We start from the raw sequence: 15,811 nt of genomic DNA on the forward strand, positions 1-15,811 counted from the left end.
GAGACAAGCTTCCGGGGACCGGTTTCTGGCATTTCAGCCGTCGTCGGCCCGGCTTGCTTGAATCCTGATATTGCAGTGAGCAAGGGACTCATGTCTGAGTATACCCTGCCACACCTATAGTGGCCAAAAACGATTCAGAAAAGGGGGTGGTGATGAACAAATCCTACTAAATCCATCTGGGGCTGTATTATACAAATTGCCCAGGGGACGCATGTACTTGAGCACCTGCTTTTGATAACAACAGGACATTTTGGAATTACAGAAAGGGCTGCAGACACTTTGGGTGCTAAATATGCTTCAGCACAATTTCAAGGGGCCATTCCCTAATTTGCATAGGTGTAGCCAACATGTATATTTAGTGATCTGTTGCCCTTGTGCTCTATGACAGACCCATCTGCAGAGGCAAAGAAGCCATCAGCAAGCAAACTGACTTTTGCCACATACAAGTAGAACACTGTTAGTGGGCCTACCAATGGCGCCCACTGGGTGATAACAAACCCACGCTTACCTTTAAAAGTGAGGCTAGGTCGACACCTGCACACAGAAATGTGAATCGGCAATTTCAAACAGCCAATCATGCATGCAAGATAAACAGAACATTTGCTGTGTATAAAGGCTGCAATGTCCGGACCCAGTCTGCACTCACAAAACACTCTTAAGGGTGAGCGGCGGCACAGAGTGGGTCAGTGTTACTTATTTAATCTAACTTTAGTTCCTCTGTTTGCTTTGTGATCACTCCAGGGTTGATCAGCCTGGATTTCTAGATGCTCTCTCAGAACCTGAGAATGTCCAACAACTATTGCAGTCAATGGCAGACTTCACACTGCAGCAGTTAGTTGTAGGCCAATGGCTTCAATTGGTGTAGAGCTCACAGGGCAAAGGAGGGACCTCCCTCCAGATAGTCCACTTAACTCTTTAAAACTCAATGTCAGTTTTCTCACCACTGCTACATCTATGTTTAGTAAGTGAAAAGCTGACATAGTAAAAGTAAAATATTTTTTTTAAAAAGAAGTGTTGACCAACTTTGCAACAGAGCAGGAATTCATCTGTGCTCCAGATCACGTGGCCAAGGAAAAACCACCTCTAATTAACCTTTTCGACATTGTAGAGATACAAGGAAAGGATTCAAAGTAACTGAAAGGGATCATTATCTTTCTCAGCATCATTCTTTACAGAGAGTGCAATCAGAAGTAGCTCTAAATAAAGGGTTCCAAGAGCGTTCAACTAGATGACGACAGATAACGCAGTGCAAATACAGTCTAAGCCTGGGAAGACAGGTTAGGCAAAGTTATATGCAGAGAGTCCTAATCTGGCCACCAAAATGGGAAACATCCTTCACAACGCGGGCATTGTATCGCAATGCCTTTACATCGCAGGCATTACAACGCAAGTCGTTACAACGACTTTCGCTGGATGGCGCTCTAACCTAACGAATAGTATGATTTACTATTCCAACACTTTCCCTACTGTATGTAGACTGGAGTTGGAATAGTAAATCATACTATTCCTAAGTTCAGCGCCCTCCAGCGCAAGTCATTGTAATGACTTGCGTTGTAACAAACGCGATGTAAAGTACTGCATTGTAAATGTATGCGTAGTAACGTCATACTTTCCACCAAAATAGATGCCTCGAAGTACATTCTGAGAACCCATAGATGTAGATCCAAAACTGGTACCAAAGCCCTTAAAATTATGTGATAATTTCGTCACCACCATAAATGTTGTCAACACCATGACGGTTGTCATAGCATAATATATGGCCTGTTTGGTCCAAGAAATAAAATCCTAAATCCAAACCGGCTATTTTAGAGCTCAAAATTCCATTAGCATTTTAAGCTCTTTGTGATTTTCCTCAGCTGTACACAGTTTTGAGGGTGCCTGATGCATGCAGATATACCTATAGTAAATATTTGCATACTATATAGATATGTGTACATTCATGGAAGGAATGAAGGATCCAGAAGCCCCAAAGAGATAAACAAGTTAGAGAAGACATGGAGTACTTTACAGTGTATAGTGGATTTAAGAAAATCATATAAAGTAGTCAATTGTTCTGTGCCCTACAAGCAAAAACCAAAACCATAAGTGGACTTTATTTGACATGCTGGCTCAACCAGGATAGATATAGATTTAGGACCTGATTACAAGTGGTTCGGATAATTCTGATGCCTATGCAAACTCCTTTTTTAGTTGTTCAGACTTTGTAACATTCGGTAATTATCTGATGCAATATCGTCCCCAACCCTCTCCATTAATATTTGGCAGTGGTTGGCCAGGAAGGGGCGACAAGAGTTGGTAATTACTGGGACATGCAGAACTTGGTGTAAATAGTTACTAAGGAAGACTCAGAATATACGTATCAAAACAATTAAGGGCATATTTACAATAACTGGCGCATCCCTGCAAATCAGCAGGGATGCGCCAGTTATTGTGCGCCACAGCTCCGCCATCATGGATGCGCTGCATTTACAATGCGGCGCACCATGGGGCAAAAACGGCACATATGCGTATCGCATCTGTGCCGTAAAAGTGACGCATTGCTGGTGTTGCGTCGCAAGCGCGACGCAGCTCCAGCAATGCTCTGGGGGGCCTATCTAGTTAATGCTGCGTCAATCCTCACGCCTGCTTCTGGAAGTCGCAGGGGTTTGACGCAGCATGGGCCTAAAAGTGACTGAGTGAAATCTTGTAGATTTCACTTAGCCACTTTTAGGAGGCGTTCCTGCACCGGAACACCCCCACCCCCCACACCCTCCTGCACAGGAACGCCTACATGTGGCGCAGGGCTTTACAACGTGACGCGTCTACCAGATGCGTCACGTTGTAAGTACCCCCGCACCATGGAGCAGGATTTGCGCCGCCGCTGCGTCACAAAAGTGACGCAACAACGGCGTAAATGAGGCGCAAGGGGCTTGTAAATCTGCCCCTTTGATTCCAAACCCCAGGGTGTCATATTTGAACAAGTGAAATAAACACTGCATGACCTTCTGTGGTACTCGTAACCAGGCCTATGCACGGTAGATCTAAAGTAATCAAAACATGCACGTACCTGGCTATAAATCCGCATTTTTGTATTTTTAAAGCACGAAATACTCACCCTTACTGGTCTCAAGGCGCTGGGGCCATCGTGGAAATTAAGTGAGCTATTGCCCAGAGTCACATAGGGCTGAGCCAGGGATCAAACCGTGAAACCTGTGCTCCGAAGTCAGCTGCCCTGGCCGCTGCACCACACCTCTCCACTCCCTATGTCTATGTCTATGACACAGATGTGATCTAAGCCTGGAAATTCAAAAGTCAGTACCTGTATCCAAATACCAACTTAATTTTTATTCAATGTTTTTTTTTCAAACCTAAGCCACTCAATGTCCATTTGCCTATAACGTTGCCTGATGAGCTAAGAGGCCAACCAGATTTTTTAGCAACATGTTTTGGTGCTGTGGCCTGTACAGGTGAGGAGGGGAAGGATTACCTTCGTAAGGGATGCTTGGTCCATTGATAAGGAGGTGAAAGAAGCGGCTACCTTGGAAAAGAGTCATGGGCCGGCCAAAAGAACTGTTCCAAACACTCCAGGAAGAATTTACATCTATATGATATTCGGTGCCAAGGAAGTTACATCAATAACTAATGGCATTATCATATCTTAATAAAGAGATTCCTTTCTCTAAATATGATGAATCATGGCATCTAACCAATAAGAGATCTCATTTAAATTCAGACAAGCAGGGCCTGTCTTGGGTCTGGCTTTCTTTTTTACAAGATCTATTTCTAAGATGCAGACACTTGCTCCAAAGAGCCACTAGGCACCTATGTGTAGTCGAGGAGCTGCTGCTGACTGCAGTAGCAATCCAGAGTCCAGTGGTACTTGGTTCTAGAGGTGTTGGACTGACAAAATACATTGTCAAGATAGTCTCCAACAGGGGAAGCCTTTATTTTAAATACAATGTAAGCATCTGAATTCAAACTTTTCTTCTACAGAAAATATATAGTCAAAAGTTCACTTCTCTTCTATTCACCCTGTTGTGAGGGAAAATATTAACCTGCAGTCCTGGTTAGTCTCCTGGAGAACCCAATGGCTGCGACACTAACTAACACCAGACTACGACACGATGACGACAAAACTGCAGAAATCCAATATTTCCAAGCACATTTTAATACACCCCCTACTATCCTAAATTGCGGTACAAATGTATTTCCAAAATATTTTACAACCATTTTGATAGTCAAGAGTATTTCAGTTTTTGTAAAAATTCAAATGTAAGATACAACTCAACTAAAGCTCAGTGAAATTAAGTGTTTTCTGCAGATCTCTGTGTGACCAGCAGATCACTGCATCTAAACTATGAGAGCTAACGTAGCCTTCACAATTTCAGACCTTTTTAGATTGAGTACACTTGTGCTGGGTAATAATCCACATTTTTATTTACAGGGCTATAAAAATGCACATCTATGTTTACCAAGACAATATAAAAAATAAATGGAGTACCATTGTGCTGGATAATAATAGATTTGTTATAGAGCTATTAAAAGGGAACTCTATGTTTACAAAGACAATATAAAAATAAACCAAATACCATTGTGCTTGATAATAGTACATCTTTTTTTATTTTTACAGAGCTCTAAAAAGGTAAATGTATGTGTACAAAGCCATTATAAATATAGGTTGCTGTATTATTTTCATTCTTAATAGTATTATTATTGTTGTTATAATTATAATAATTATTTCCCCAATATTATTATTAAGTCCCTTAGTAAAAAAAAAAAGGGGTAAATGTGGTTGGAAAGGGAAGAATTATTATCAAAGATGATTTACATTCCTTGCATTAACCATCTAAAATTCCAGCTAGTTGGAGAAATAATCATAACTTGATCAGTTAGCTTAATATCTGAGATGACTCACATCCTGGAAGAGCTCAGGTACTTTAGAAATATGTTCATCTCCACCAGGTATCATCCAATCATAGTTGGCTGAGTGAAAGTCAATGTTCAAAGCATGGGCCTTCCGCATTGTGATTGTTCCAAGGCCAGACTGCTCAACAGTTGGAAGTCTAATAGCTGTATATCAGGTCTGGATATTCAGAATATGCATATCAGATTAATTCACATACAGCAAATCTGAATGGGAAACATTTACATTCAGGGCCAGTGTAGGTCCACTTGTAGAAGATCCACGCAAAGTTTTCTAGCTATCCACATAAGATATATTTATATGCAGTGAATCAAAACTGAACTCTTTAACACAGCCTGCTACTATCCTCATGATCCCACATGGATTCTGTCCTCGATATTCAACATCAGCCCCACAGTTTGGGAAACAGCCTTTCCACCGTTGTCTTTACCACGCAGCCTTTACCACAGATGCCTTACCACGCAGGTACATTTTTCCCTTTACCACATGCACCTTTATCATTCATTATTCAGAAATAAAAGCATAATATATATATATACTAGCAGCCCGCCCCGGCGTTGCCCGGGGGCAGAAGGGGGCTGGGGGCTGCATTTTTTGCATTTGCTTAGACCTGGCCAGACCCCCCGCGTCCTGGCCGGCCCCCTCCCGCCCCGAAGTACAGTCCTGTCTGGAATCGAAGGATGACCAGGCTTCGGAGATATCTCACTGCAGATTATGTTTGAGGGCTCTGAAGGAGATACCCGTAAGAATGTGAGGGCACAGGGAAGGCGCTCACAAAGCCCTCCAGGGTGGACCTTTGTGCACTCTAAGATTTGCCATCCTGTCAAAGCGAGGATGAGGGGTAACTGCCAGAGCTGTTCACTCGTATACAGCTGCCCGCCGCCCGCCTCCCGCCTCCTGCCGCCCGCCTCCCACCCGCCTACCGCCTCCCGCCTCCCGCCTCACCTCCGCTCCAGACTTAGCCCCCACTCCCGGGCCCCCACCCGCACTGACATTGCCTGGACCAGCTCCCGCCTCACCTTACCTGAGGTGCCGCGCCACTCCTCGCCGCACGTCGCCGCTCGTCACCGCTCCTCCCCGCCTGTCGTCATCACGCAGGTGTAGGTGACGGGTAGCGCTACGTCGCGGCCGGCGCTTGTTTTAGGGGACTACTTTGTTTTAAAACTTAAATTTTTTAATTTACGTTTTTTTTTATTTTATACAGCCTATGTCCATCTACACACCCTGAGGATTACAACAATATATTGGGTGTGTGGATTGGCGCTGTGGTACCCGAGTTTACCTTGCCAAAAGGTGTCTGTTCTCTCTTTATAATAGTAGTATAGATATATATATATATATCCACACACACACACACACTCATAGGGATTTCACTTGCCGTATAATACTTACAATGTGTGGTAAAGACACATATCACAGGCATGGGTGGTAAAGGCATCTACTTGGCAAAGGCATACGTGGTAAAGGAATGCATTGTATTGACATACTATGTATTTCTAGCTGGTAAAATGATATAAACATTTGTTAAGCAAAAATACTATGTAGCATTTATAAGAGACATGAAGTGAAGAAAGGGTTGACAAACGGGAAAACCTATTTTTAGGGACTGTTTTTAATACAAGGCAAGATCTCACCTAAATGTCTTAAAATCACTTGTGCTGCTTTCAAATGTATTAGTAAAGCACAAGCAACATTTAGAAGTGTTTATCAAAGATCTATATAGACCTCTATTTGGCAATCTGAGTGAGGACAACACCAATGACTGGACCCCAGATTAATTTATTTATTTATTTTATTTATTTACGCCTTTTTATATAGCGCAGACTTTACCCGAAGGTGTCAGAGCGCTTCACAATAGGAACAGTAATGATACAGGAGGAGAAAATTACAAGATGAACAAATTACAAAAGCAAACGTTAAGTTACATGAGGCAAAAGTGACAATTGTGAGCAAACCAAAATACAAGAGGTAGCAAACGGTACATTACAGGAGGAAAAAGTGATATGTGTGCATGTTACAAAAGCATACAAAGTACAAGCAGAGGTATAGTACTGCAATAAATGGCAGACACTCAAGCACAAGAACAAACGTTACGTAGGCAATGGTGGCACTTGTGCAAGTATCTAAAGCAAACAAAATGTGAGAGGTAGCAAACAGTGTGTTACAAGAGAAAAGTGACGTGTGCATGTTACAAAAGAGTACCAAACACAGGTACAAGGATAATACTGCCATAAATGGCAAACACTCCAACCACAAGAACACACTGGGAAGGCACTTCCATAGTCATGGAGAATAGAATTTTCAATAATGGGAGGGCGTAAATTACATTTGGAGGTGTCTTTGGAGGAGGAGAACTTTGAGGTCCGTTTTGAAGGCCTTGGAGGAGGTGGTGGTCCGGAGCTAAGGCAGAAGTGAGTTCCAGATTCTCACTGCGTTGCCTGAAAGGGATTGGGCCATCGATCTTTCCTTCTTGAAAGTGGGAAGTTCAAGCAGTAAATTTCCCGCATTACGAGATGGTCTAGAGCCTCCAGAGAGTTTCAGTTTATTCGCCAGGTAGCGAGGAGAGGAGGAGTGCAAGTCTTTGTGGGTGATACAGGCAGTTTTGTAGATAGCTCTAGCCTCGATGGGAAGCCAGCGGAGGGTGGATAACATTGGTGATGTGGTCACTTCTTTTGGCCCCATAAATAAAACGAGCTGCTGAATGGAGAACAGATTTAAGGGGGGACAGGTGGGATTTGGGGAGGCCAGTAAGACGAGAATTGCAGTAGTCCAGTCTGAAGAGGACCAGCGATTGCACAGGGGGTTTTAATGTCTTGCTCCGGAAAAAAGCAACGAATTCCGCAAAGAAGGCGCAGTTGGTATCGAGCAGACTTTGCAATGGAATTGATGTGGGAGATTAGATTGAGTTTTTTGTCGAGTATGACACCAAGGGATTTTGCACTGTCGACAATGATGGGTTTATTGTTAATTAGATTCATCTGATCCATCCATGATTGAACCGGGGGAGGAGAAAGTGAGAAGGAGAGGAATTCAGTTTTGGAGGGATTCAGAATCAGATGATGAGTTGACATCCAGTTTTGAATGGAGTCGAGAGTAGAGCTTAGGATGGCGAGATCGTGAGTGGAGGCAACCTTGAGGTAGATTTGATTGTCATCCTCATAGAGATGATAGTGGATCCCGGATTTACTTAGGAGATTTCCCAGTGGTTCTAAATAGAGATTGAACAATGTGGGTGCAAGTATAGAGCCTTGAGGAACACCTTGACCTACCGCCACAGGAGATGAAAGACCGTTCGCTATTTTGATCATGTGGGATCTATCAGAGAGGAAGGAAGCAAACTGGAGGTACTGGAGGTAGGTTATGAGTCCACCTGTTAGTGTGTACTTGATTGAGGGCATCTTGAGATCATCGGGAAGAGGCAGAACAGATGATGTCATAATTTCAAGCTAAAAGCGCTCAGATTATGAGTGGTACGGTGCCTGGCTGTTGGTGTATAATTCAGGAAAGCAGTTGCAAGGAAGGCTTGTGCTCCCACATTTCGAGAATGAGTGTTGAGCTCTTCTGGGCTGGGGTTGTACAATACACATCATTTAATATGTAGCTACCAGAGCAAACATGTGGGGGTTCTCAAAAATCTAACCATAAATACACTAATCAGAGATTTTCTAAACTATGCCTTCTACTGAGTCATGAACAGAAATGTAATCACTAATGTCAAAAATGTGTTGTAAACCTTTCGACACACTTCGAATAAAGAACTATGGGCTAGATGTCTGTAACATTTTTCCATTCACAAAAGTTCCAGATTTGCAGAATCAGGTCATTTACGAATGCAAAACTGCCTTTTCTGATGTAAAAAGCCAAAATTGCAATTTGGTAACCTGTTACTGAACCACAATTTGGGTTAGTGATTCTGCAATTGGAAGGGACATGTTTGGGGCATCCCTTCTAAATACCAATTCACATTGGTATGTAGGAATATTTTGCGAACGAAATATAGTTGCAAAACATTCACACCTTTACGCCAACTTTGGTTGGAAACGGGTCCCCAAGGGGGCTCTTCTCCTTTGAGAATGGTTGAATACATTTTTTTAAGAGCAGGCAATGGTCCAAGGTACCACTGCCTGCTCATAATAATTGAAATCTAAACATTTTCATTTTTCTTTTTAAACACATCCCTTTTTGCTTTAACAGGTTGTTTTTAAATAAAAAAAAGATTTATTTAAAAGGTATCGGCCCCCAGCAGGCCACCATCTATGTGATGGCAGCAAATCATAGTGGGTCACAAATTGCGACCTACCTCATTCATATTCATGAGGTAGGTCTATTTGCAACCCGCTACGAAACACGAATGAAACTCAAAAGTTTCATCCATTAAGAGTAGCAGTTTCCTAATTGAAATTCACAAATTGGAAATCAATATTCCTAACTTTCGTACATCTAGCCATATAGTTCTATAATCCTATTTATAATGATATACTCATAATCTTTGCATAGCCCAGCAGAGGGAGCAGAGTTTAGGAATCCTGGGTACAAAAATTGTGTTCTCACCTCCATTCGTCCGGTTAGTCAGATCAGTCAATCTCGCTCACCCTTTGGGGCTTGTAATTACAACAGCCCAAGGTTCCCAAAACTTGTGCCTCTTTGATTACACAGGGATCGTAGATGGGGGTCTCCTGCTTGCACCGCTCATTAACTCACATGGCAAGTGCCAAAGAAGAACATGTTCAAGAATTATTTTGAGACAACAATGCATGAGCTTATAGTGTTGCTTGGGATTTGGAAACCATTCTTCTATACATTCTAACTGTAATTATTGTCTGGCAATGCCTTGTTAGTGGTTGATCTTCTCTTATAAATCTACATCTCCAATATCTTTTACCTTTTTTTGTCTTGATTCTGTCTAGTTTGTGGCAGTGCTTCCATAGCGGACATAGTCTTCCTTATCGATGAGTCGACCAGCATTGGAACGCAGAACTTTCAACTCACAAAGTACTTCTTATCTACAGTCATCAACGCGCTGGACATTGGCTTAAATAATGTCAGGATAGGTCTAGTGCTTTACAGTGATGAGCCAAGACTGGAGTTTAGTCTTGATTCCTTCAGCGATAAGTTTGAAATGTTGGATTACATTTCAAAGTTACCCTATCGAGGTGGCAACTCTCGAACAGGAGCGGCCATTGATTTCCTGAGAAAGAAGGTGTTTATTGAGGAGAAAGGGAGCCGGAAAAACCTCGGAGTACAGCAGGTCGCTGTTGTGATGACCAGTGGCCAATCTATGGACAACTTCACCAAGCCCGCTTCAAAGCTCCGTAAGGCCGGAGTGGAAGTCTTTGCTGTGGGGTTTCAGAATGCCACAAAGCGGGAACTTGCCACCATTGCATCATACCCACCAAGGAAACATGTCACGACCGCACAATCCTTCCTGCAGCTGCCAAACCTCGAATGGAGACTGAAGAAAGGTCTGTGCAATCACATCGTGTCTACAGCATTCCGGGCTCCTACAGTTCTACGCACCCTACGGGAAGGTAAGAGGCATGCAGTGGATAATGCCAGGGATTTTATCACACATGTGTTACCACCAAAAACTGATTTAGTGCTGTTTACATTACAATGCTCAGTTTTGTAGGCAACCTACTTCAAAAACAATCTACACCTGTTACACAAATAGTGACAACAAAGTTATGTAGAAGTAAATGCATTAGACATGGCTGTGTCTGTAATGGCACTGATCTTTTTAAGACACTATATAAACAATTCAGTATTACATGCAATGTTGTTTTGAAGGTCATGTCTGCCAACCTTAAGAGTACATTAATGTGTAGTTCCTAATGGCAGTAAGAAAGAATCTCACTGCAGATGATCTTGCATTCAGTACTGCTGTACGGTTGCTAAATAGTAATATTTTTCAACACCCTATTAATGTGCACTGTCCAAAAAGAATGCTTTTTTTCAGAGTGTTAAGTCAATTAAAGATATGCAAATTTCCATTTACAAGAGTGAAATGAAGAGCAATTGCGTGTACAACTTTTTTTTCTTTAGTATGTCATTCTCCAGACCATGGGCTCGATTCACAAAGGTAAACTTAGATGATTTGTCTCAACTTAGACCAAACATTTAAGTTTACGACTTTGGGAATTTACAAATGCCATTTACGAGTACTAGTTTTATGTCCGCACTTGGGCGGAGATCCGACCCGAATGCGGACATTAAGATACTACTTATAAATTACTTTGTGGATTCACAAAGTCCTAAGCTTAGATGTTTGGTCGACGTTTAGCCCAAATGTCTAAGTTTATCTTTGTGAATAGCGCCTCATGTTGGCAACTTCAGCTTTCTATGTGCAAGAAATAAAAATGAGGACACATGTTTTATTCTTGTACATTGGCAAAAGTGTAGGAATGAAAGGCAACAATGCAGCATTTGATCCAATGACTACGGCCAGTGTTTGTAACAAATTGAGTTCTCTTAACATAATTCACAATTTTTTCTCTAATCTCCTTAGGTTGCGTGAACACAGAAGAAGCCGATATCTATTTTCTAGTTGATGGATCAGGAAGCATTTATCCCGATGATTTTCAGGATATGAAGACCTTCATGAAAGAGTTGATCGGCATGTTTCAAGTCGGAGCTAGCCAAGTGCGCTTTGGCGTAGTCCAGTACTCTGATGATCCACAGATAGAATTCACAATCAGCGAGTACACTAGCCAGAAAAGCTTAAAAAAGGCATTGCAGTCCATTAACCAGCTGGGTGGTGGTACCAGCACCGGAGCGGCCCTGAAGTCCATGAAGAGCCTTTTCATTAAAGCTGCTGATGACCGCCCCCATAAAGTGCCACAGTCCCTGGTGGTCATCACAGATGGAGAATCTCAAGACCGGGTGACAGAAGCTGCAGAGGAGCTGAGAGATGATGGCATCACAATTTACGCCATTGGAGTTAAGAATGCCGTTGATGAGCAATTGAGAGATATTTCTGGGTCCGATGATAGGATGTTCTTTGTGAACAATTTTGATTCTCTCAATTTGATCAAGCATGAGTTGGTGCGGGAGATTTGTTCTCCAGAGGGTGAGTGTACTTTGCTTTTGACAATCCATCTATAACACATGAATACAGCTACCGTTACAGCCATGCTTCTAATAGCATTCATTGAAACTTGTTTGGGTTTTGTATTCTTGGAAAGATTGGTAAACCATTAAATTATTGTTATATTTTATCCCCCAAAACATTAAAACCACGAAGGTTTTCATAAATCTTATTTGTGTTAGTTTACGTTGAAAAAAACATTTTCTAATTTCTCATTTGGGACACATCCCCCTCTAGACTCATTATTAATGTCTCTGTCGTAGACAACAATGTGAAGGACTAATCCTAAACAATTTGACAACATATTGTGTGTTGATGAGGTGAGTGTCACTGCTCTCAAGATATTCTGTGGCAGCAAATTTAGAAAAGGAAGTAGGACAATTCTTCTCAGGAACGGGAGGCTACAGTGCGGGTCGTCATTAAGGGTGAATGTGTTGTATTTAACTAGACAATGGAGGGGCTAAGTGGTTAAGACGCATGGAGGAGAGTTCCAGAGTGGCTGGAGGGCATGGTTCTAGTTTCAAAGAAGGTTGATGGATCTTGGAAGTGTCAATAGTCTGTAGAAAAAGTTCTGTTGCGGAATAGGGAATATGTATCAGACCACTGCAGTTTTTTACTATAGCCTTAGAGCCCGACTTAGCGAGCTCTACCGGCCTTTAAAGGCCTGTTCCATCTTGAAAGGCCCAAGCCGAAGTCAAGCTCTTTGTAAGCTCCCAGTAAGCCTGAGCTTCCCCTTTCCAGTTGGGCATTCATCAGTCATTACATCAGTGTTTCATATACCAGAATGTTGATATGGTGGTAAAGATGCAAAGTGAGTCACGGAAAGCCTGTTATGAGGTAGTGCAGATCCACCCAAAGGCAAAGACTTTCAGTAGCGAAAGACGAAGAAAGCACAAGAACACCCTTGGAAAGCAATCCTGTGCTCTGATGATCTCCAAAATGGGATCCTCCATGGGGTATAAGGGCTTCTGTAGTGTCATGGGATAGATGTAAAAGAGAAGCAGCCAAATTACCAGCATGTCCAACTAGAATGGATCATTGCAGTCTAGTAATCCAAGACATAAAATGATCACAGCAGGAGATATCTAACCTTTGCGTCGGATAGTGAGCTCCAGGCTGCGCCCCTAGGCTTAGGGTTCAGGATGATGGAGTTTGAAAAGCACCTCTAAGTTCAGAATTCAGGAAGCACACAAAATTTTCACTCCAGTGAAAATTAGAAATAAAACTTCAAAATAAGGAGGCGAATTTCCTGTTTGGGGCTACTTTATATATATTTCACATTATTTCTTTAAAGTACATCGTTTGGGCTGCCCAACCTTTCAAGGACTTAATAACGATGAGTTCCATTCTTGATTACCCAAACACTGTACTGTTCCTTTCAGGAGCTTGGTGCTATCCTGCTCAAATTTCCAATATCCACTTAAAAGGTTCCCAGTGAGGAGGAAGAACCCTCATAAAGCCCCCCTACACAATCTTATAGCTTCTGATTGATGATTTAGACTTAAATTGACGAAATCAACAAGGCTCCAAACATTAGAAAGTGAAAAAGAGCCAAGCTAGAAATCCAGGTGAAGGAATAGGAAGATCAAATCGCTTAAAGCAAAAATCTCAGCCAAAAATAAAAGCGGGGGAAAAACATAATGAAAAATACAGGAATACATGCTCTGTAATGCATCCTTATTATGTTTGGGACAGGAAACTAAATCACGGGAAAAGTGTCTACTCCATCTTATATTGGAAATCCTGAACAATATTAATATTCTATAGTAACTCCACCATCTTGAGAAGAGGTCATTATAAGGCTTGTCCATGCCCCTTTTCAAAAAGTCATGGCATTTGTTTTTGATCATGAAGAACCATACGTTTGACAGCCTCCATTTCATGCTAGTTTCCAGGACTCAGCCACTGCCTTTCATGCCAGGTAGCCTGGGTGACCAGTAGTGTAAGTTGCCTGAGCGGTCTGAACGGAGCAGGCGCTCAACATTCACTAAGCATGAAGATCCAGGAACACCGAGACCTGCAGCGCGAAGAGGGGACCTGTTTTGTAAATGCAAGCAACTTTTAGTAAGATAATTACATGTTTCTTGGCACTGATGTGGTGCTAACAAGGAATCTCACAGAGTGTGATTGAAAAGAAAGATGGCCATGTAGCAATGCTTCAGGTGACAAAAATATAGTGATGCGCAGAAGCCATTTTAGGTGGAGTAAGTATGCGAGAAACTCTCGAAAATGATGGCAAATGAAGGTGATCAAGTCTCTTCTCAAACATAGCCACCACTGGGATGCCAGTTACGTCTGAGCACGAGGAAGGGGTAGGAGACAGCAGCTGCATAAATTGCACATGTGGATAAGCTAGCATTCGCTTTAAACCCAAGGGTGGCTGGCATGCAGGTCTTGACTTTGGCCAACTTTGGATAGGTGGAAGTGACTTGGTAAGACCCTGGGTAGATGTAGAAGATCATCAATCGCGTCCTAACCCCGGAGATATATTAGGATTCTGGCATCAATCGCAGTTCTAAAACCTTTGGCTTTCAGGGCTGGAAACTCCATCTATATTTATTGTTTTTTTACTTCCACATTGCCAGAGGTAAAACACTTTTGGCAGAAGCTCATGCACATATGCTAGTTTACTATTTGCACATAAAGAAATTGACATTTTTGCGGTCACGGGTCTCTAGCCGTAAAGTGTATCTGTATAAGAAGCATTCCTAAAATTGATTTGTATGTCTGTGGCTTGAGCTCTGTTTAGATTTTTTGGAGACTGCATATGATTTGTAACAGATTTGCCATTCTTGTCTGGGTGTATCTCTCTTAGCCACAATGACACAATGAATACCACAAAGATGACCACAGATGGAATTAAAGCACCTGATGCCAAGCAACATAATAGTAGGAGATCACTACTTCTCCCACAGAGACAGAAACAACAAACAGGCCTCATAAATTACATTTCCATGGTCCAAATAGGACACTACAGCAAACTAACCTCCATTTTCTGCTCCCAGTAGGCCTCTTTTCTTCCACGCTACAGTTGCCACAGTGAAGAGAGCAGGCTTTGTCCCCAATATGTTCAACAAGACACACATTCTTTATCACTTAATGAAAAAATGTCCATTGTTTGGAATACAACTTGACCCAAAATAGTATGAGAACACCTTGCAGACCTACATCTGATGCACACAGGCTTCTCAACCGAATGCTGGTAATATGCTCTCACCTGCCTGGTTGGAGAGTGGTGTATTTCCTGGACAGTGGATGCACTCCCTCCAACCTGTGCACAGGCATAAATTACAAGATATAAGTATTCTCCCAGCACTTACCTACATGCACATTATTTTTCATGCAGTGAGAATATCTGTAGAAGTCTTATATGACTTTATGAGGACCATTGTTGCCATGGTATGTGTTACACATTGAGAAAAACTGGGTAATATTTTTAAGCTATATGATGCATTCCTGCTTAAATATTAGGATTCCATTGCATGCTATCCAATCACTGAGTTTTGAGGTTATTCCTGGTTTTTATCATATCTCCTGTTTTTCCATTAAATTCTCTCCATTAAGCCCCCACCCCTTTCGACTTCTCTTTCATGATTTTGAATAGGTGTTAATACTGGTCTTCTGTAGCAAAGGGGAAATTCCAGTCCAATTTAATTTTGTTAATATTTCGTGTATGTTTCTGGTGATTGTAACATACAGCTAAAAGCTAAGGGCGTCATTTATGAAAAGTGACGCATCGCTGCGTGAAAACAGCGATGCGTCACTTTTCACTGTGCACTCCTTACGACATTCCTGATGCGTCATATTTAATGTATGACGCATCA

At 42.0% G+C, this 15,811-nt stretch overlaps 1 protein-coding gene across 1 annotated transcript in view; it reads left to right on the plus strand.

Moving 5' to 3' along the window:
• The window catches only part of LOC147663577 (collagen alpha-4(VI) chain-like), an 82,320-nt gene that overhangs the window by 49,811 nt on the left and 16,698 nt on the right, over positions 1-15,811 (plus strand). The window contains exons 6-7 of the mRNA XM_086950347.1: positions 9,811-10,431; positions 11,409-11,969. Of these exons, the coding sequence (XP_086806473.1) occupies positions 9,811-10,431; positions 11,409-11,969 (1,182 nt within the window). The remainder of the gene's footprint in view (positions 1-9,810; positions 10,432-11,408; positions 11,970-15,811) is intronic.

This window comes from Lissotriton vulgaris, unplaced genomic scaffold (genome assembly GCF_964263255.1).
Source record: "Lissotriton vulgaris unplaced genomic scaffold, aLisVul1.2 SCAFFOLD_4372, whole genome shotgun sequence".
NCBI lineage: Eukaryota > Metazoa > Chordata > Amphibia > Caudata > Salamandridae > Lissotriton > Lissotriton vulgaris.